Source organism: Etheostoma spectabile, chromosome 17 (genome assembly GCF_008692095.1).
Source record: "Etheostoma spectabile isolate EspeVRDwgs_2016 chromosome 17, UIUC_Espe_1.0, whole genome shotgun sequence".
Lineage (NCBI taxonomy): Eukaryota > Metazoa > Chordata > Actinopteri > Perciformes > Percidae > Etheostoma > Etheostoma spectabile.
The window spans coordinates 20,597,528-20,620,583 of NC_045749.1; the positions used below are offsets into that span (position 1 = coordinate 20,597,528).

The window sequence follows — 23,056 nt, forward strand, 5'->3', positions numbered from 1 at the left end:
ACAGTACAGCTTGCAGAAAATAGAAAGAGCATTCAACTCAACATGGACATCCAGTATGCAGCTGTTTGATCAGATCCCACCAGCCTCCAGTTAATTGTCCAATCACAAGTCCAAAGACTTTTCTCAAACAGCACATGATTCGCCATGAAGCTGGTTATTAAATGAGAGACAAATTGATGTTGCGAGTGTTCTCCTTCTGAATAGATAAATAAGTCCCTCTCGTTTTCTGTCGATCTCTCTCTGATACTCCTAATGGGGAGTTAACTGCAGTGATGAATAAACTAATTATGGGCCAGGTCACATAATTACAAATTGACTAATTTTATTTAAAAAACTCAGATGCAAATTAAAAGGCTAAGAGGTATTTGATTGCACCTCACATCCTTCAATCTGCATTAGTACAAGATTAACTGTATCAAATTGAATTACATTAGCATACTTGAATTAATCCATACTGCCTCTGCAGGATGTATGGGCCCAATTATAACTCGCTGTCCCAATATTGTGACTTTGAAAAGAGCAAATGGAATTAGATGTGAGTGTCACGGTGCGGCAGAACACATTGACCTTCCACCAAATAAAAATGTTTTAAACAAACTAAATCAGGATACATCCAAAAGATAAACAAAAGCAACGAGTGTTGAGTAATTGCATTCATGTGCTTATGTACACGTATATTCAATTACACGTTCACTATATTAAATAGAAAATCCATAAATGTGATGTACTGTGGGCGTGTGTTGATGCAAAGTTGAGTAAAGAAAGTCTGAGAGAGGGGAGGATGAGGAGGGGCAAGATGAAGAGAAAGTGTTTGGGTGGTGGGGTGGTGGGGGGGGGGGGTTTGATGCTCAGTGGCCATACAAGCTCTGACTGCAGCCAGAGACGTTTAATCTCGATTTAATTTAAAGAGCCATTAACTACAATCGCAGCATTAAAATCCATCACTTCCTTGACACCCGGCCCCAGATTGCCCCATTTCCTCCACGTATGACTGATTGACCCCCTGCTTCATCGCTTGCTTATAAACATGGCACCACACACACACACACACACACACACACACACACACACACACACCACACACACACACACACACACACACACACACACACACACACCACACACACACACACACACAACACACACACACACACCCAAATCAAGTGGAACAAGTATCTTGCATCTATAATTTCAGAAAGTAAGAAAAGAAATACACTCTGCTGTCTATTTTACCCAATTTGAGTGTTTTTATTTTGTAATGGGAGTCCAGTTAAGATTATTATCTCACACAATCAATCAAAGTGTAGAAGAAGAGTCTCTCTCTCTCTCTCTCTCTCTCTCTCTCTCTCTCTCTCTCTCTTTCTCTCTCTATTGGTTGACATGATGACATCATGATTTGGTTGCTGCAGCTGATACTGAAGCAGAGATGACACAGATGCTGTCCAGCCCCATTTAATCTCCTGCTGAAACATCATCATCATCCCCGCTCCATCCCCACTCCCCCCACACACACACACACACACACACACACACACACACACACACACACACACACACACACACACACACACCTTCTTAAAAACAGATGCATTCAGCCAATATATTCTTTGCTTTGCTATGTCACAGTAATTTAGAACAGAAGACATATTTGGATGGAACGGAGAGGTGACATGTAATCATATCGTATATCAGGTTGGGTGGCTATAAAGAGTCAGTGAGAGGGGACGAGGGCTGGGAGTCAGTGAGAGGGGACGAAGGGTTGGAGTCAGAGGGCGACGGTAAAAGGTCACAAGGCTCAGGGTGACATTGGCTGACCGTGCACAGGTCAGCGATGGCGTCTCCGCCCATGACAGTGATGAACGGCGGCTACACAGTGGGTCACATCCAGGAGGTGTCGGGCAATGCATATAAGGGCTGACCGCAACACACACACACGCAGGATGAGACAGACGGAGAGACAGACAGGGGAAATAAAAAAACAAAAACAAGATGGGATGATAGTGGGATGTAGGACGTCAGATTCACTGGAAACTGGAAACCACTACTTAAAACTCCCCTATTGTGACCAATGGTAAATTACGCACCTATTAAATGTCAAACATGACACACACACGCACACACACACACACACACACAAAACACACTTTTCAAAAAACACCCTCAAAGCTTCCCGATCCATCCCGATTCTTTGACCTTTCTTATATTTCTGCTCAAAGTCCGACCCCCATAAATAATATTATGGCGGGGTGATGTTTGGAGGGGGGGTGTGATAGAAGAGTGCAGGGCAGGGAGGGGGTGAGGTGGGGGTTGCACAAAAGCCCTGTGACAGAAATGCACTGTGAGTAATAAGTAATACACACAAACGTTGATTGATTTGAGCGCCGGTAGACAGCCACATTTATCTTTATTCCATCATCTAGGGGGGGCCCATCAAATAAGAGAGGGCCTCACATAGGGTTTATTTGGCTGTGTGTGTGTGTGTGTGTGTGTGTGTGTAAAGATGCAGAACATGTGCAGAGAGCAGTCTCCTGTCATTGTCACCACTCAAATTTTGCAGTAAAGACGATGTAGGAAGATTTCATACGGTAAATTCAAGGAGATGAAAGAAAAACGATGGATTTAAACAGCCCAGATTGGATTTTTGCAATAGAGTTCAGTGGTCAATCAATATAGTTTTCCTGGTCCTTCTGTATACAAAAAAAAAAAAATGAGCGTGCAAAGCCTTCATCTTGCTTTGATTTCGACATTATCCCCTCATTTATGAGCTCTTTGCAGTCTCGTGGATCACGCCTGTCACAGAGAACAGCGTCGGTGTCACAGGTGTCTTGTCTGGTGATAAATGCAGAGAGCATTTAACAAGCAATGCCAGTTTAAATGACTTCATCTCCTTAACGCACGCATCGCATCTGTGAATCACGTACAGCGTTTTAAATCAAAGGGGAAAAACATGAGAGAAGTTAACTTTCATCGGGGGCAGAACTTGAAAGTAATCACAGCCCTGTAGCAGAGCTTACTACAGAGGGCACTAAAAGGGTATGAAAAGTCAATGCTTTTATGGACACGCTCCTGGTGCCAAACAACAAATACAAACTCATATCGATGTTGATCTACAGCCTGTCCGCTACTGCCTCCCCTTCTCTTTTTTTCTTTTCTTCCAACGGCTGTGTTAAACAATCAATAGCAAGGGCACATTAAGGTCCGGGTCGTATACTTTATTTATATAAGGCAATGACAAATCCTTATGATGCAATGGTTTTTGGAGGCATGTATGACTGCGCCAAACAAATAAATGTATTAATGCCCACTGGGGAGGGGGAGAGATTGACGGAACAACGGGAAACGACAAGCCGTCCAAATCCATCACGGCGACCTTTCAAAGGAAACGCGCCCCGCGATTTTGTCCACTTCCTTCTTATTCAGCATTTCAATTAATGTCCCCGCTTCTCTCTCCTCCACTTACAGCTATAACTCAGAGCGGGATTATGGAAAGAACTGATGTTTTGCATACGGAGGGGTTGTCACTTAAATCAGAATCAAACCACCGTGGGAGCCGAAAAGGGCCACAAGCAGGAAGTGTGATTTTACCCAGTATTTTGTTTTATGACCTTTGAGTTCGAGCCGCTTTTAAAAAGCTGAATTAGAAAGCATGATGTAGGTTCAATGACAACGGATATTTTTTCCAAGAAAAGGACTTGCTGGTTTCATTTCTGCTGTCTTTCCACACGGGTTGGACATTAGTTTTCACCCTCTGCACCGCAGCTGAAACAATTACTAAATCAATCAATGAGTCGACAGACAGAAACTGAATCTGAGGCTATTTTAACTAAGACTATTTAATTAATTAAGACTATTTAATTTAAGGCTATTCAACTATTTTTGGTTTTAATCAAGTATTTGTTTACTTTCAAGAAAAATGCCAAACATTGGCTGGTAGATGTACTGCTTTTCTCTGTTTTACTTCAGTGTAAATTGAACGTCTTATTAGAAATTTGACAACATCACAGTGGGTTCTGGGAAACTGTGGTCTCCAAAATAATTTGCGATTTTATCGATACTTACAAAAAATAAACCGTTACAGCCATACAGTACAGTTCTGTGTGAGGATTTCCAAATGTGGGCGCGCATCATGTGTCCAAACCACCACGCACCACTCAAGTGCTGTGATATGGACCCTAATGACAATTGGTTTCTCTGTTATACAAACACACGCACACACCAAGCCCTCCCACCATGATGTCATCAGCAGCTCGCTCAGTGCCACTTTATTAATGGGGGACTGTAAAGGGAAGACACAAGCAGAGGAACACACACATCAGTCTCCCAGCGGCCACCTAAGCGGCCTGCTGTCACTCTCTAACCTTCCTCAGAGGATTGTGTCTGACAAAGTGGATGAATTTCAACCACACGTCTTCTTTTTCTCTCTCACTGAGAGTTAGTTATGAGCATGTAAACAAGATACCTGTCTTTGTTGTAAACTTCAAATCATCCTTTGGGGTATCTTCCCATGTTTGTTTCAGTAATTACCCCACACGTCTAAGGCTACATGACCCGTAAATGAGTGCTGGGACTCAGGCAACTGGTTTGGGACCTTGTGTGGCGTTCTGTCCGGTCCAAGATCCCCGTGTAATAGGATTCCTCAAAGCTGCAGATGGATGGCAAATCTAGGCGGTTTCATCTACTAAAAGAGGGCATAAATCACTAGCGGAGGAAGCGGGGACGAGGCAGGGGTTATCACCAGTCTGCCTCCCTCCTGAGAGCTTTGCATTAAAGCATTAGTGAAATTAATTCATCTTTCATAAGAGGTTTGAGCAGTATCTGTGATCTATGATAACAACCAATTTCTCACTACGGAGGGGCCGGAGGAGGGAGGGAGGGAGGGAGGGAGGGAGGGAGGGAGGCGGGAGAGAAAGAAAAAAAAATACTCTGCGACCCTGATAGACTACACAAATCTGCTCTTTTTAAATGGGCTAACATTATCTGGAGTGCTGCTCTCTGGAGCATCATCCCAGATTCATATCCCAGCCGGGAAAGAGGCATTAATCACCGGGCAAAACTTTTCTCATCTGCCCCCTCCCACCCGCACCTCCTTTCTCTCTACATCACTCCCCTCATCCCTCTCGCGCTGTGCCATGCCAGGTTTGTTTTGTGGTTTGCTTTGCTTGTCCTGTAAACGCAGAACAATACTTTTACTGTAATCGTTTTAAATGGCTTTGCGCCTCAATCAGTGTAATTGGTTTTAGATCATCTCTGGAAAGGGAAAGTGGCAAAACTGAGACATGAAGATGTGTGGGTGGGTGTGTGTGTGTGTGTGTGTGTGTGTGAATGCATATGTTTGCGAGTATGTCTAGGGTGGCTCAGGGTGGGGAGTCCTGCAGTGTGTGAAAGAGACGGAAATTGGGGGGAAGTGTGTGAAGGGGGCCGTATCCATCTGTTTTGCATATATTTGCAGAGGCGATCGTCGGAGCATGGTTGACAGATGAGTGGGGAGTGCGAGGATGACACACGGGCGGTCGTGCTCTTTATTACTATATCAGCACAGCTATGCTCAGCTCCCCTCTGATAACACACCCCGCCGGAACCAGGAAACTGAACACAGCGGAGTGAGCAGAGAATTGCTCCACGGGACACGGCAGACACAACGAGGACTTTCTCCATTTCACGATTTGAATTTTTTGACTGATTTGTCTTCAAATCAGCCATGTGTCCGCCGGATTTTCTCGAAGCAGAAACAAAGAAAAAGAAAATTGGACTCTAAAACACAAAGATACATAGAGAATGAAATGGCTTTTGAAAAAGCCATTAAAAAGGCCGGGGAAAGAAATCTCTTTTTTGTATAAATTATTATCTGAAGTTTGACATTTAAAAAATACAAGACTCAGTGGTTCAGATACATTAGAAGATTTCTTTTGCAATCTTGTTTGCGGAAAAATTAATTAAAATTCATTTGATGATTTGACTTTTTTTAATTTAGCAGCTTCATTAAACTTGCATATACTGCCTACAATGTGAAAGAGCTGTGTGTGTGTGTGTCATGCCACACCTCCCCCCTCTTACTGTGATATCTGTCTCAACTGTCTCAGCAGAAAGCACCATCAGTCAGTCAGGTGTGCTTATCACATTAACCCACCTCAGGAAAGTAGTCCTGTGGAAACTTCTCCTTCTCCAGCGAGGGTGTGCTTTCTAGTGTCTCCGAGTAGGTCTCCTTCCCTACAACCTTCTTGAATTTCTTGGCTAAAGTGGAGATGGAGAGGAAACGGACAGAGGTAGAAAGAAAGGGGAGAGGAGGAGGAGGTGGAGAAACAGAGCAAGGAAAAGGCAGAAAGACGGGTTTACTGTTACAAACATGGCAGGTTAATTTGTTGGAGACCCCATGTGAGAGCCTGACTGTCCTGATACAATTAGAGCTCACTTGAAGCCAGAGCAACTTTGGCTTCCTCAGACAACTGCACCACCTGCTGGTCAGAAGGAAGATCTCTGGATTCAGCTGGAGAGGTCACAACACTGGTCAATTTGTGAACAATGACTGTGAACATCCAGGTCCCTCTGTATTTACCATAACATAAAGATGAAATAACGGGGCATACCAGTTCCTCTTACTTTTGACTTTGTACAATTGGGCTAGGCCATATGGAGAAAATCTGATATTCTTTTTCCTAAATACATCATTGTTGACATTGTGGCGATATTGTAGGCTTGACAAATGGTGCTTTCACTAAATATTTGCACAATGAAATCAGTATCAGTATCAGAATTGTGGATGTAATGACTAAGTGGGTAGAAGCAAATTCAGTTAAGTTCAGAAAATCATCACTTCACTGTATTGCAGCCTTTAAAACCAGGAAAAGACAACACTTATGTCATATTACGATATCCTAAATCTATACGATATCTTGTTTCATGACACAATATCAACATAATATCCATATTTGCCCAGCCCTATTGTACAGTATAGACAACACCTAGTACACGACTAGCTGCCCTGAAAGGTGTTGGTATTCCTGAGGTTAAAGGGTTCATAATGAGCAGGTACTTCCTTAGCCCAATCAGGATCAACATCAGGGTGTTGTGTGATCCATGTTAGTCTTCCAACGCATGTTGGTCATTCCTGATTTTGGACAACATAAATAACGCGGCCACAAAGTACAAAGTATGTCATGTATAAACATTGCTGTCAAGAGTGATTTGATTAAAAAAGAGTAAAGGGAGAACTGGTGTCAGTTCGGGGTGTACCAATATATTGTTGTGGTACAGAAACAGGATTGCAATATCAAATAAATGTGATTTTTTTGTTCTTCAGTTGAGTTGTGTGCAAAGGCCAGAAGGAAAAGCACAGGTGTACATAATAACAGGAACAATGGCTGAATTCCATTTAGCTGCTTTCTGTTCAGCGTCTTGGTATTGTGCACTGTCACAGCTCACTGGGACACTTGAATAGAACAGGGTTAATTTTGAGTTACACCTGTGCTTTTCCCACCATCACAAGTCAAGATGTATGCTGGGAAAAAAAGGCCTGTGACAAAAAGCCCAAAGCCACACAGAATGTACAGTAGCTTATGTAATTCTGACTTGAAATCAAATCTTAAAATTGTGTGTGTGTGTGTGTGTGTGTGTGTGTGTGTGTACACGGGGAGTGGTCCTCTCCCCTCTTGACCCCTCCCCTGCCTGCGCCCTGTCCTTCACGGGGGTAACTGGTGCTTATGCTGACTTGGGTCTAATAGGAAGCGAGGCGCCTCCACATCTATATCCCTTCTTTAATTAGCGCGGCGGCCAGACCCCGGGGCCCTCTGACACCGCAGCCTGATGAGACCGCCGTAACTGTCCAATAACCCGCCACACACTATTACTGTAGGCCCGAAATCTTATGAATTAAATCCTAATATTAATAAGCATTACCATTCTGTCCCCCTCCCTTTACATTATCCTCGAAGCCAATCTTAGCTCGCTGCTTTTTGATGGAAGCGGGAATAGCCTGCAAATGGTTGTGTGTGATATGCAGGGGTGGGATGAGGGGGCACGGCGTGAGGATTTCACTTCGACACAGTGCTGGTGGTGAAGTATGTGTGGAAGTGTGTCGGAGGGGAGGAGGAGGATGGTGGTACTCACCTTTGAAATCAAACTGGTGGACGTTTTTCAACGAGTCGTGGATAAAGTAGAAACTTCCGAGAGCCTGCAAGAGAAAAAGGTATTTTGTGAGCTTGGAAACTACTTTTTCAAGGTATTTATTTCTTTACTGGATCTGGTTTTGGTCAAGTTTTATCACTTGACAAATGAATTCTCCACATTATTGGTGGAATAAAACTACATACTGTATTTCACACCATTTTTGCATAATTATCCAACCTGTTCAAGAGCTACAAATCATCACATTAGTTGCGTGGTTTCCAAGAACTGTTCTCATAGCCTTTTCACAATGTTGAGTGTGCAAAGGATTGACCCGATGTGAGAATGCTTGACTAATTAACTGGGCTTAAAGTATAGAGCCTCACTCTTCAACACACTCCACAGCACACTTCCCACAGCTCTGCTCAATGGGGAGGCTCAAACACTACACACCATCAACTACACAACAACAGGTGCAACATGGTCTCAGTACAGTACACTCAGTGCTGTCTCTGCACACCCCATTCTCTGGCTCAGAGTCTTCTAATGTGGCGAGTCAACAATTTGAGCTTTCAAAAGGACACATTCAGATGGACTTTTGAATGAGCAAAGATCAACTTCAATAGGCTTAAAATCTTAATTTTCCCTGTGAACAATCAGGGAAACTTTCCCAGTCGGTGGACGAGCCAATCCAAGTCTGTGGGAAGAAGTGAGAGTTGTGCAGAGGAGGGGGGGGATTTGATGCGGTTCACAGTCCACTACACTGCTTTCTGTTGCCCTCTTTACATTTAGGGCAAATAGAGGCAAAGCTCAAGCTCAATCCCCTGTGTCTTTGAGATAGCAGACCTTTGGCTCGGGATAATTCGGAGTCTCTTCGGAGGGAAAATGGCAAAAGACAAAGCTAGACAGAATACAGTGAAGATGCAAGGTAAGAGAAAATGGGAGATCAGACTTAGGTACAGTAAAAGAAAGAGGAGTGACAAAGTGGGCTTGGGGGGGAGTGATCAAAAGGCGGAGAGATCTGTAGAAAAAGAAAAAAGGCTTGAGGCATGAAGAAGGATTTCATCTGGAGGGTTTCCTGTGTTTTCCTATTGAAGGCGGGTGCAGACGCCTCTCTCCGGCGCGCTGGGGGAAGAGTTTGGGCCCCGGCCCGGGCTCTGCATTATTTATGAGCGCCGGCACATCTTGAGATTAAACATTTGCTGATTTGTCAAAAGCACAAACATGAGGTCCTGCCCATCTCCTTGACATATAAGTTCAGGCGACGGAAAACACTGTCGCACATTTAATTGATGAAAACAGCGGCTGGTGACCCGAGCCCCCCCGCCGCGCTCCCCTCCCAGCCTCCCTCATTCCTTCTCCTGTTCTGACGGAGGACAGAGAGAAAGAGGGAAGAGGGAGATGGGGTTGCGAGTATGAGAGGGGAAGGCGTTGGGCGAAGGCAGGACTCAAGGTTACAGCTTCCCATCGCGAGGGGACGGCTTCCAGGAAGGCCCCCTACACGCATGTGTGCTCACTTGTCTTTATGTTCTCTTTCACCTTAAAGTGCCAACGACAGACTTGGAGACAGAGATGGATCGGAGGACAGGCCGAGGGAGGGAAAGCCGTGCCATTTGTCAAAATGGTGCCACTACGCTAACTGCTGCTGTTTGTGTAAATATTTCAGTGGCCAGTCAAGTGAAAACGACGATTTTGAAATACGACACATGAGATAGATAAGAGATCAAATGATATATTTCGCATTATTAGAAATGAAATAGAAGAACTGCATTTCCTCTGGAGAGTCAAAGTACTACTGCTGAAACAATTAGTCGAATAACTGATTCGTTGGTTGACAGAAAAAGAATTGAAAAAAATGCTAATAACTGATTAATGGTAATGATAAACGGTTTGTGAAGAGAAATGTTAATGATTCACAGCTGCCCTAATATAAAGATGAGGATATTCTGCTATTAATATACTATTGTAAATTGACTATCTTTGAAAACCAAAAAGCTAAATGTTTCACCTTTTTGCACTATTTCCTGACTTTTCTCAAAAACAAAATCATTCATCAGTGAGTGGTGAAAAATACTTGATTTGAAAATAATCATCTGTTGCAGCCCAAAGGAGTACAATCACTTTTGTACTTTCCCCAAAATCCGATTAATGCCTGCAGGGAGTCTCCAACAACTATTGTCTGCAAAATAAATAAAAAAAATAAAGACCTTTAGAAATTAATGAGCAAACCCTTCACTCTGATTCTGTTGCAGTGCAGCTGATCCCTGAACAGCCCTTCAATGCCAACAAAAAAACAAACTTAATATGACATCAAACAAATCGGCATGAATCAATTCTCAAATAAATGATAAACAACTATGCTTAAGTGGCTAACCGTGTAATCGCAAAGATCTACTTAACCCTCAACCCTAATAAATATTTATTTGACATCAGGGTTCAGAAGCTAGCAGCTGCTGGGCTCCTTCTCCTCTCCTCTGCCTCCCTCCTGCACTCTTCATGAAGAAGCTATTATATTAGCGGGGCGCAATTAATCCATTTGTCTCCTTGCATGACAGGCTCAAAATATTCATTAGGGCTGGACTGCGCTGACAGGCCATGCTTATCTTTTACCAGTAGCTTTACAATGGCCTGTGTCAAGCGTATGTTTGTCACGTCCCTCTTTATTGATTAGCTGCCAGATTCACTTGAAATAATTAAAAGTATATTTTACATATTTATAAACCCCACTGCCACGACTGCTACTTAATTTTCCATTAGTAAAATGCAGTCTATTACGTGCACCACGAGGCCCGAGGGCTGCGGATGGGGGGGGGTTGGGTGGGGGGTGAGTGGAAATGAGTAATCACCATAATTGTAGACAGAAAGACAATAACCGCGCCATAAAAGCTGGGGTTTTATGACTTGCTCTGGCAATGATATCTCTTATCGCGAGTTGTATTGGCAACGGCGCTCACAGATCCAGGGCTACACTAACACACTGTCCTAGATGTGTGTGTGTGTGTGTGTGTGTGTGTGTGTGTGTGTGTGTGTGTGTGTGTGTGTGTGTGTGTGTGTGTGTGTGTGTGTGTGTGTGTGTGTGTGTGTCTGGTGTGTGTGTGTGTCTGTGTCTGTGTGTTCATACAAGTGTGTAGTTGACATTTCCAAAAGCCCAGCAGATATAGGCTGAACAAGTCCCAATAGACTGGCTGGTGGAAAATAGAGAGACTTGAGAGCTGCAGTACATAGCCTGCATACTTTGCTCCGCTGAATGCTTTATCGATACCGAGGGCTGCAAAAATTAGTTCTGGCCGACGACGAGAAGCAGGAATTCTGTGACCTCTGAATAGATTTTCTGCGTTTAATGTGAAAAATGAGCCATAAAGCAAACATAAAAGTAATAATTTCTCCTCAAGGTCTCACCTCCAATCTGTGCTAAGGGAGAGTGGCCAGTCCCAGGAGAGCTGACACATACACACTCCAGTGCCATCACAGTGTCACTGTACAACTTCCGAGGGTAATGTTCTGCTGTCCCACACACACTAGCAAAGTGCTGGTTGCTCCACAACGCCACGAGCATGTGCAACTAACGAGAATATTTTCATTGTTGATGAATTATTTTCTTAATTAATCGGCTAGTTCTTTGGTTTCTAAAATGTTGAGCAAAATGTCGATCAATGTCCTCAAATGTTATGGTTTGTTCACAACACGGAGGAGTGAAAAAGACCTACAAAATATTCCCATTAAGGAAGCTGTAGTCAGAGAATGTGTACTCAAACTATCAAAATAGCTGGTGATTCATTTAATAGCTGACAACTAATTGATTAATCTTTGCAGCTATAGTTAGAAATCATTCCGCCTTATTTGGAACTGGTGCAGCTTTGTCATCATTTAGGCATGATTATGGTTTGTTAAAACGTGGGTCTTGTTTTTGAAGTTGTGGTGTTCATCCCTATCCATAATAATACAATTGTACTAGGAACTGGACTGCATGGAAACAATAAGTAGGAGCAGTAAAAGCACTCCAGTGTTCAAGTACAACAAGCAGTAAGACGATCAGAAAGGTTGTTAACAAATCCCCAGCTAACCCAGATAATCTGAAAAATTAATATGTGAGCATCTGAAATGTTGGTTATGATCCCTAATGTTTTCAGAAAGACTGTGTGTACGTTTGAGTTGATATAGTATCCACAATGTTCCATTTCCGAGATTGCTCCGTTGCCGCCGGGAATTCCGCCGGATCATGCTCTTTTCGGCCGGATATGCGTACCTTCCGCGTTTGTGTTGGAATTCTAACCCCCGGTGGGTTTCTGAGGACTATGGTTACCTGGTCCTCAGATCTCTGCAGGGTAAATCCAGACAGCTAGCTAGACTATCTGTCCAATCTGAGGACTATGGTTACCTGGTCCTCAGATCTCTGCAGGGTGAATCCAGACAGCTAGCTAGACTATCTGTCCAATCTGAGGACTATGGTTACCTGGTCCTCAGATCTCTGCAGGGTGAATCCAGACAGCTAGCTAGACTATCTGTCCAATACGAATTTTTAGTTTTTCCTGTACCCATGTTCCACCAAAACAAGTTCCTTCCCAGAGCTCTTTTGCAGCGGCACCGGGGATCTGTCCGGTGCTTAGTGCCGCCCAAGACGATTGTGAATGGTATAAAGAAATGCCAATAAACCAGAGCGCATTTTACTCCCATCCTGGAATAGCCAGACCCTCCTCTGCAGTGCTGTGGAGGAAGGTCTGGCAAAACCGATATGATTAGTTCAGTAATCCATTAGTTTAATCGTCTGCCTGTATTCCCTTTAAGCAACGTTGACATAATCCGAGGTCTCAGAAATGAACTTGGTGAATACAGTTTTTATAGTACAGACTGAACCATGAAAATAAGACCAGTTGTAATAATAGAAAATGACCCATTTACAACACTTCCTTTAAAGTGACGGAGTACTTGTGCCGTGGTCAGGGTTATCTCCGTGTTCTGGCGACGGGCCACCTCACAGAAATATCTCCTCAGGGTTTTCTGTGGCATTTCGCCCTCTAGACAGCAGAGACAAAATGGGCCGTTTTCCAGTTTATATCTCATTGCTCAGACATCCCTGGAGTCCCCTCATCTGTCAAATCCCGAGTGATGCCACACTTCCGACATAAACCTGCACATAGAAACATCACCGCGAAAAACAACTCAAAAATGTACACACACGCACGCACGCGCAGTCTTATCGAAAAGGTCAATCAGATATGCTGTCATGATGAAATGGTGTTGCAATATATCACAAACACATGTTATGTCAAAACAGCTAAGGGAAGGAGGCAGCGACATAAGCTCTGACTAATAGCTACATAATATCCTCATTAGTCACTACCGGCATTCATACATGGCTACATTCTAAACATCCTCCAACACAAAGTGTAAAGGTTGCGCACACAATAGAACAGCTTGCTATGTGCTCTGACAGCTACTGAATGTAAGAATCCACAGATGTGTTTCAAGATTAGCCCTCTATGTCCCAGCAAGGGACCCATTGATATGCAGGATCTGGGGCTAAAAGAGCACCTTCACAGGAGCCTCTCTGCACAAATCTCCAATACTGCACAAACAGCCTGTTTGTCATCCACGGCAAGGAAAACACCACGGCACAAAAGTGAGCAGCATCAATAGAGATGGCTTGATTTTTCCGCTCAGAGATACAGAAGGAGAAGCCTTAGTATTTTCTACCCCTCTTGAGCCCACCGCCCACCAAGGGCTGCCAAATGTGTTTGCCAAGGCCCTCTCCCAGTGCCATTGATTGAGTATTCAGAGTATTGAGCCACAGTGTGTATTATTCATCGGCTGCCTGGAAGGCCTGACTGGATACACAGACAAAACTCTCATTAAAACTTCCTCTGTCACTTCCTGTGATTTGAAAGCGCCCCGAGTGTTGGAGCCATCCGTCACGTCCTGAAGGAGCCCTTGTCTCTGGGGTGAGTGTGGGGGGGAGGGGTAAGGTAAGGTAAGGCAAGGCACAGAGGGAGGAAATTAGACAGTTCAAATACTAAAAGGAAACATGTTGAATTAAATGTACTTGTTTGTTTCATAGTAATTAAGATTTAAATTAAGCTTGCTCTCCTCAATGCTCTTCCACTGGGACCTTTATGAGCAAACCTTGGAAGAAAATTGGTTTACATGGGAAAGCAGGACTAGTATTGATCCCTTACAATTAAAACAGAGAAATCTGATCCAGACCACCTGAGCCTCATTTTGACTTTTGATTGTGGCTACATTGATAATACTGACTAAAGAAGGTCGGATGAGGCTCTTCAAACGTATTTAGACAGTAATAATGTTTGCATCTATAATATATGCTTGACAAAATTAAGAGTCTATGGCAACGCTAGCAGCTCTACAAGACTGTAATAGGTATTGTCTAGAAAACCAAATAGATAATTTGACAAATTAAAATGTTGACCTGTTGATGAATGGAGGCATTTTAACCTAAAGCACAAATATCAACCTGTTGGTGGCGCTAGAGGAAAACCGAGGGATAAAAATTATTAGGATTCATCTTCTGGGGACCGTGAATTTCTGTACCAAACGTGTTGCCAATCCGTCTTGTAAATGTAGAGATGTTTCACTGAATAAGTGAACATCACCAAATATATTGAATGTCTGTACAGATATAATAGTAATCCAGTTGCGGAGGCATTTCACTAAAAAACTTAAATGGAAGACTCATGGTGGGATTATAGAAAAAGTTAGGGGAATATCAAAGTCATTAGGATTCAACCTCTGGGGACCTTGAGAGTCTGCATAGTTTCATAGTTTCCCAACAGTTCAATTATTTTAATCTGGACCAAAGTGATGGAGCGCTGACATTGCCATCCCAAGATCCATAATCAGAAACAACTGTGTTTGTTACAGTATTATAGTATTATTACAGTACACAGTATTTCCCAAACCCAATCTCCTCCTATCCATTCATTGATTGTCTACTTCAAGTAAACCCACACTGCTGTATGCATCAGTGATATGATACCTGTATTTCAGCTCTGTAGACTGTGTTTCCGGGCTTCCACTTCATTATTCTAAAATCTCCCAGAATGCAGAGCGACATGCGCCTGTGATTGATCTCAAAACCACTGATTTTATTTTATTTTGAGGAAAATATTATGGATGGATCTAAACAAGGCATAATTGGCCAAAGCCACGGCAGCGCCTGACCTGCCAACAATCCAGACCCACTCCCAAGGTTGGCTGCCTCCCTGGGAAATATTGTGCATTAATTTCGTTTAGTCTCCCCTCCAACATTCAATGGTAGAAGTTAATTAAATTGCTTGTCCATTGTGTTCATCCACTTACAAAGTTAATGATATTGTGCCGGGGAATTAAAGAGCGTTTTATAAAGCGCATGGGATGGGAGCTGGCAGGCACTACATTGCCCAGTTGAACCCTGTCAGTCGGCGGGCTTCTGGACCCCCTAATTAGCGGTGAAATGGATGCTTCCATCTGCCAATTTCCTGCCATGCTCATCAGTCGTGCAGTCGCTCCTCTAACCTGCCCGGCAGAGGGGTCTAAAGCAATAAAACCATCACAGCAATGACATTCAAAAAAAAAAAAAGTGAACACGCGTATACATAATATGACTCAGACTTTAAAAGAGCTTTTTTATAATGCCTGGGCTTTTTTTGTTGCTTTAGACCACATCGTTGGCTTCTTTAGCATAATCCAGATGGAAGAGTTTGATAACTTTGTTAAAAATGTTGGATGCATACAGTAATAGCACCTTGTTTCTATTTTCAGAAAGGGTTGCTTGAATAAATGTCTTCTGATGAAGCAATAGGACAGAAATGTGGTGGGCCGCTGGATACTTAGATCTCCAGTCGTAATAAATGGATAACAATCAAAATTCAATTCAATGCATCATTTCTGCACAGTCCCCGATTTCCAGTGAGGTAGCAGTGGACCTGTCCACTACGGAAGAATGATTAATGCTCATATATATATTCCAGCTGCGTATTTACTAATACCATGTTGCTACTTCAGCAGCTTTTAACGAGGACATAAAAACAGGATCAAAGTAAATGGGATTACACCTGTGGGGCCTGTGCTGCTGTTAACCTCTTTAAGGAGGTTGGGAAAAATGTCTCTGCATGGCAGAACAGTCCGTACATTCATAGCGAAAATGGATTAAATGAAGCCATGGGGGGGGGGGGCTTTTTGCTTGCAGCTTGACACAGGTGCAACTACCGCAAGCTCAAAATGGGTCGTCTCTTCTTGGGTGTGAGACTTCAAAATTGACAACACAATGCATGCATTAAAAACTGGAGGTGTGGGATTTTGGAAGAAGCAGGCACTTAGGAGGCAGGGAGGATCTAGTGAAAGTTGCTTTTGAGTTGCATTATGGGAAGCGTAGGATCTTGTGGGTCTGGAGCTTGGTCAATACAAGAGAATATTTTGACCTTGTGTTGTTTCCATTTTTGTCTGTTCTGTTTTAAATCTGTGTCTTGTGAGTCCTTCAACTTTATGGAAAGGCAATCCTAAATCACCTGAGTACCTCTTTTACCTTGGGCCAGTTTTTTATCCAGAATTCTTGCCACATTTTTAAGATAATCCCTAGGCCAGACATAAAATATCTACAGTATGGTATGTTTTTTTTTTGGAAATCAACACATTGCAGGTTTTTTTCAGGTTAGCTCATTTTAACTCAGAGATAATTAACAATACATTGCCATTGACTTAAGGGGTCATAAGGACCTTGAATGCAGAGACGTCAGAGAGTACTCTGCTACGCATCTGGTTTTGGTGTCACTGCTGTTGACTAGAGCAGTTTAATAAAGCAAGCAGAGCACTTTAAGGCCACCCATGATTTACACACAGCTATGTTAGGATTGTACTGTAACTTCGTCATAAAGCTCAGGTCAAAAAACGGCGGTGCACAATTTAATCAAGACACAAGCACAACTAGTACGAAAACACAATGAAACATCCATTCAATGACAAGAGTGAAGAGCAATATGTGGGACAATTATAGTTCTAAAGGGGAATTTTACAATGTCTGTCCCCGCTAACAAGGTCAACTTCTCGAGCCTAAGTGTATTAGACATCTGCAATTGGGCCTGAAAAGACCTTTCTTCACAGGGAAAAGAGTCTTTTTGAAAGCAATCTCCAAATAAGCCGTTGCTGTTAGAGGGCAGAATGCTAAATAACCACTTTCTTTAAATAACTACGCTGTCTGGGCTTGACAAAATCATCATTTTAAAAAGGGGAGATGAAGATGATGAATATTTGCATCATGAGATTGTTCACTAAATATGAAAAATCAAAGTCTGAACAATTGAGGATCCATTAGTAATTAAGGTGACATTACCTCCTCCCTATTTTCTCCAGCCTCTGCCTGGTTGCCAGAGCCATTATTCAATTGTTTCGGATGCTGGAGGGATAAAATGCCTTTAATATACTTATGCTCATTAATGTAAATCATATTTGGCTATGGATGTCCAATAATCAAAAAGAATATTTCAACTTGTAATTCCCCGCCTGTAAAAGTATTCCCATTAGGGGAAGAGGCCCATGCAAATGACAGGTCTTTGAGCTCATTGATTTTCTTTTCTTTTTTTCATGTCTGCATTTTGGAAAGGCTGCTAATGTCATGGACTGTTCATCAATCTATATTATTATCTGATTTAATATTGCGCCTGTTCATGTGGCCTCATTTGTGAACGAACTGATTAAATTAGGATCATACAGACTGAAAGGAGAATGGAAGCAATACCATTTTAACTGATCGGTGTGGTTGAATGAAGACTGTAAAGAAGATTAAAAAGTTTTTTTTTTACATACGTAACTTGTTTACTTGCCTTTAATGACCACTTTTTAAACATTCAAAAGCATTTCTAGAGGTGATGCACTTGTGCACACACACCTGTCAACATCTGGGGCAAAGGGACCAGTGACATAAGCAACTTTCGATGTCAAATAATGAATATTAGGCAAACTCAACTCTCTCTAAGGACACTGGCTGTCAGAGCGATGATGTCAGCTGGAAAAGTAATCAGTCAGCCTCTGTCCAGAGACAGCTTTGATTCTGTCCCTGTCCCATGCTGCCTTGTGGCTCGCTCATGTGGCCTTGCGATGACAAAGTGGCATCCTTGGCTGCCCAGTGAGATACAGCTCTATTGCAGAGCCTCATCATGAAATATATTAGTTTGCTGCATCTTAGCGGCATTACTTTGTGACTTGTGAGAAGAATTTATCAGGAAGGTCCTCTGTATCTCTGTATCAAGAGCCCTTCCTCCTCCCTTACTACAAACACAACTCTTCCTAAATGAAGGCAACACCGTCTAGATCATGAGCCATCTTGTGAAACATCTATAATATATGACAGCTTCCGCGGCACAGGGACAATCGATGGCGGTCTACACTATTTCCATGGGGCCAGAGGCTCGAGAGCGGTCCTCTGAAGATCAAGCTGAGAAGTCACCCCATCAGAGGACAGGGTTCAGTTTTGAGGTTGCATTCATAAAATCATTTTTTTCCCCTGGATGTATAAAAAAATAAGCAGCTTTCCGTCTGAGTTCTGTCTGGGTATGAGCAGAGGCGTTCTCGGAGCACAACAGTGACCACAGGACCGTGAAGCTTTAGAGGAGTCTGCAAAAACACACGCAGCGGCTCGTCTCAGGCTAAGACGCCCGTCCGGTGGCTCTTTGTGGCCTTCTTTGTCTTTATGTAAAAACCAATGCTCGCCAATGATGTGTTATGTAAAATTCCCAGAGGCTTGATTTAAATGGTTGGATATCCTCCATGCTAGCTTAGTTATACTCCAGTGAATCGCCCCTAAGAGCACATGGACGCTGCATGAAAAGCAAATGTAAATGCAGCCTCAGCTTCTTAGATAACAAGAAATTATGTCATGGGTTTTTTTTTCCACCTTATTGTATTATTATAATAATAAATAAAAAAGGGCGAACAACGGAGGACTTTTCTTTCGCAGATGTTTCTTTTTATCCGTACAATTGCAGCATCCGGCCTCTCCCGTGGCCCCTCTTAAAAGGACAGCTTTAAGATGTGAGTGAGCAGAGGTCCTGTGCCAGGGGCAAGAGTGGCAGCAAACCCTTGTCTGCTCTCCTGTAAATATCACACCCACAGAAATGTGGGAGGAAAAGAGGATTTGGAGGGGCCCATGCAGGTCTGCAACACGGCTCCTGGGTCGCCCCTTTGGGTGCTCGCCAGACGACCAGGTGGTACTGCATTGTAAGTCATTAGGTCACATGTCATTAGAGAAGAATACACAATGTACATCTGACAACCAATCAGACTCAATCTGAGACATGACTTTGGCTTTAGCAGAGCAGTGGCTGTGCACAAGCAAGGGCAAAAACATTTACAACCAAGCTTCAACAGACAGCTTTCTGACCCCTTTGACCTGTACATATTGTTTTGGAGCGGTGTAGCAGGTGAATTACATAATGATACTACAGCAATGCTTCTATGTGAAAATGCTATTCTTAAAACCTCTTCTAGACAGAATGCTTATAAATGTTCTGTGAATCAATATATTGAACTCCTTTCATTCATCATTTCAAATCCAGTTGAAACTGTATTTTTACAGAAGTATACATGTACTGTAGTTGTACAAAATCCCTTGCATTAACTTTATTGATGACACAATCTTCTGAACATAGCCATGCTAAGAAATACAAAGGGAGTTGTGTGGAGCTGATAGTCTTGATTAGCTTTCACAACTCATTTGGAAATATTAAAAAAGCTACGCACTAAAGCTTTAAGTTGTGTGTACTGACGTACTAACAGCCTCTCGCCCTTAACAAGTTTCCAAAAACAAAAAAGCTTGAGAGTCAGCTAGCTAGCCCCTTGCTTTTTGGCTAACTATCTAGCTAGTAGGCCATTTTGGAATGCATCTGGTGTCAAAAGACTACAACCCACTACTGACGCTAGCTCCTACTTCTTTTGTTAGCTAGTACGCAGCGCAGCTAATTGTTTTGCTGTTAAGTTGTGTGTACTGACACACCAACAGCCTCTGCCCTTAACTAGTTACCAAAAAAAAAAAAAAAATTGAGAGTCAGCAAATTAGCCACTGCTGTTTAGCTAACTATCTAGCTAGTAGGCCATTTTGTAATGGATCTGGTGTCAAAAGACTACAACCCACTACTGACACTAGGTCCTACTTGATCTGTTAGCTAGTACGCAGCGCAACTAAGTGTTTTGCTAGTAAGTTGTGTGTACTGACACACATTCAGCCTCTCGCCCTTGACTACTTTCCAAAAAAAAAGAAGCTTGAGAGTCAGCTAGCTAGCCACTGCTTTTTGGTTAACTATCTAGCTAGTAGGCCATTTTAGAATGCATCTGGTGTCAAAAGACTCCAACCCACTACTGACGCTAGCTCCTACTTGATTTGCTAGCTAGTACGCAGTGCAACTGAGTGTTTTGCTGTTAAGTTGTGTGTACTGCCTCTCACCCTTAGCTACTTTCCAAAAAAACAAAACAAGCTTGAGAGTCAGCTAGCTAGCCACTGGTTTTAGTTGTTTCTATCTAGCCAGTAGGCCATTCTGAAATGCATGTCAAAAGACTACAACCCACTAGTGACGCTAACTCATAACTTCATTTGTTAGCTAGTACGCAGTGCAACTATGGACCATGACACACCAACCCGATAATCGACCGTCGGACAGTCTGGCGAGGTCGGTGACTCGAGTCTGTTTAGTGTGTTCTGTGCCATCGTCCGTCGGGAGTGGTCCGGAGGGGCCGTCTGCCTTCATTATGGCCGACCTGACGTGCTCTGTTGGAAGGCGGGCACTGCCGAAAGTCGGACTCAAATGACCAATCTGATTGGTGGGGTTCAAACCCAGAAACGAGGAGCGGGATGAGAATGACTAGAGCCTCTCAAAATTGGACAAAAATCTTTTAAACTGACCTTTGTCGATCTGAAATGGAGACTGATTCAGCAACTGCATGGCGTATTTCTCCTTAAAATGTTTTCAGAAACACATTCTGGTGAGTAAAATATATTAAAATATGAGAGAGTATTCTGAACAAGCCGCCATGAAACCAGACCCATGTCACGGGTTTGTCCAATAAGCTGCTGGTTTAAATTTTTGGGCATCAATACAGATTAGCGCCGCCTACTGTTACGGAGACGTATTAAATATCGTCGCTTTGGTGTGTTCCAAGGCACTTTTTTGACCAACTCGGGGAGGCTGATCAGTCCAACTGCCTTTTCTGCTGAGGGTCGGCCATCTGGTTGGTGTGTCAGGGGCTTATGATGTCTGAAAAAGATCGTAGTTAGCTGACTTGATACACTAAGTAAGCTACAAGTTGTTGTTTTTTTGTTAAAAATGAGTCATAAACCTAGGGGTTCGGTTTGACCCCCAGCTGACCTTCAATGATCACATTAAACACATTTGTAAAACCTCCTTCCACCATCTTCGAAACATCTCCAAACTCCGCCCCCTTCTAACTCTTCCAGATGCAGAGAAACTTGTTCATGCCTTTATTTCCACAAGGTTGGACTACTGTAACGGACTCTTCGCTGGGATGTCTGGCAGAAATATCCAGAAGCTTCAATACATTCAGAATAGCGCTGCCAGAGTCCTAATGAGAGTCCGAAAATATGATCACATGACTCCCATTCTATATTCATTGCACTGGCTCCCTGTTTCATTCCGGATCGACTACAAAATCCTCATACTTACACAAAAATGTATCACTGGACATGCACCACCATATCTACAAGAACTCATCGCCTTGAAACCCTCCCCCCCCCCTTAGATCAACAGGACAATTGCTTCTTCAGGTCCCTACCACAAGGCTTTGTACTATGGGTGACCGAGCTTTTTGTTCAGCTGCACCACGGCTCTGGAACCAGCTCCCGAGTGACCTGAGAGCAGTGCAGAACCTGGACCCTTTCAATGCTGAACTGAAGACTTTTTTATTCAGGAAAGCATTTTTGTGCTGATTGTTTTTATTGTTATTATTCTCCTGTGTAGCACTTTGAGATTCTTTGGAATGAAAAGTGCGTTATAAATAAAATATATTATTATTATTATTAAAAATCACATATCTAAATAGCACACATATAATTTACAGTTTAAACATTTATCACATGTGATATTTCTGTAATTCTGTTGACTTATTTAGACTACTTTCACGCGTAGGACTGAGGCTGTCATGTTCCCGTTTAGAAACTATCGTCAGAGCACTCTTCCTTTTTTTTATTTTACAGCAGTTTGACTTTGAAAAGGGGTACCAACAACATAAATCATGACTCCATTCCAAAAATTAAGCGCAGCATTTCTATTTAACTACACATTTCACTATACAAACTAATTTGGGAACGTTGGGAATAGGCATGCATCCTATTTTGGGAGGACAGTCAATCAGCTGTTGGAACCTACTTTTGCCCCAAAAACTTTGGACTTCCAATGAGGCCGCTAGCTGATATCCCCAATATCAACAAATAAGCACATTTCACTGATTTATGCTCCTCAACTCTCAAAGTTACAGCTACAGAGTAACTAAACAGATATGAGAACCTCCAGCTCTCTGCAGCTCAGCATTCAGAGGAATGCTTCATTTCCATTTGGCAAAAGAGTGCTTTGAAAGAGTTTTTTTTTCCTCTTCTCAGAAATGTAATTAGGCAGTTAAAATTAAGTGCTTGAATTTAACAGAAAAAGCATAACATCCAATCTAATTAGAGGGCTTTTTAATGAGCTGGAAATTAGCTACAGCATGGTGCACACAAGGTGCCATTGTGGCTTGAACTTGTGCAGGGACCCTGCTGACTGGGTCACCCTTTGTGTTAGATTGGTTCCCACTTGGAAAGCATTACTCACTAAAATAGGGTTATGCTTTGCTTCATAACTCTCAAGACACCACTTGGGTACAGTATGTTCTAAAGTGAAGATTTAAATGAATTGCCCTTTTACCTAAAAGTGTAAGTGTTTCTCTGCCATTAAGACAACAAACATACAAGATAAAACAAGGGCAA

The 23,056-nt window shown here is 42.7% G+C and overlaps 1 protein-coding gene across 2 annotated transcripts in view; it reads right to left on the reverse strand.

The window, feature by feature from the left end:
* inpp5a (inositol polyphosphate-5-phosphatase A) overlaps nucleotides 1-23,056 on the reverse strand; it is a 162,992-nt gene that overhangs the window by 60,063 nt on the left and 79,873 nt on the right. For both annotated transcript variants that reach the window (XM_032541127.1, XM_032541128.1), the window contains exons 5-6: nucleotides 8,104-8,167; nucleotides 6,128-6,231 (exon numbers count right to left, since the gene is read on the reverse strand). In XM_032541127.1, the coding sequence (XP_032397018.1) occupies nucleotides 6,128-6,231; nucleotides 8,104-8,167 (168 nt within the window). The remainder of the gene's footprint in view (nucleotides 1-6,127; nucleotides 6,232-8,103; nucleotides 8,168-23,056) is intronic.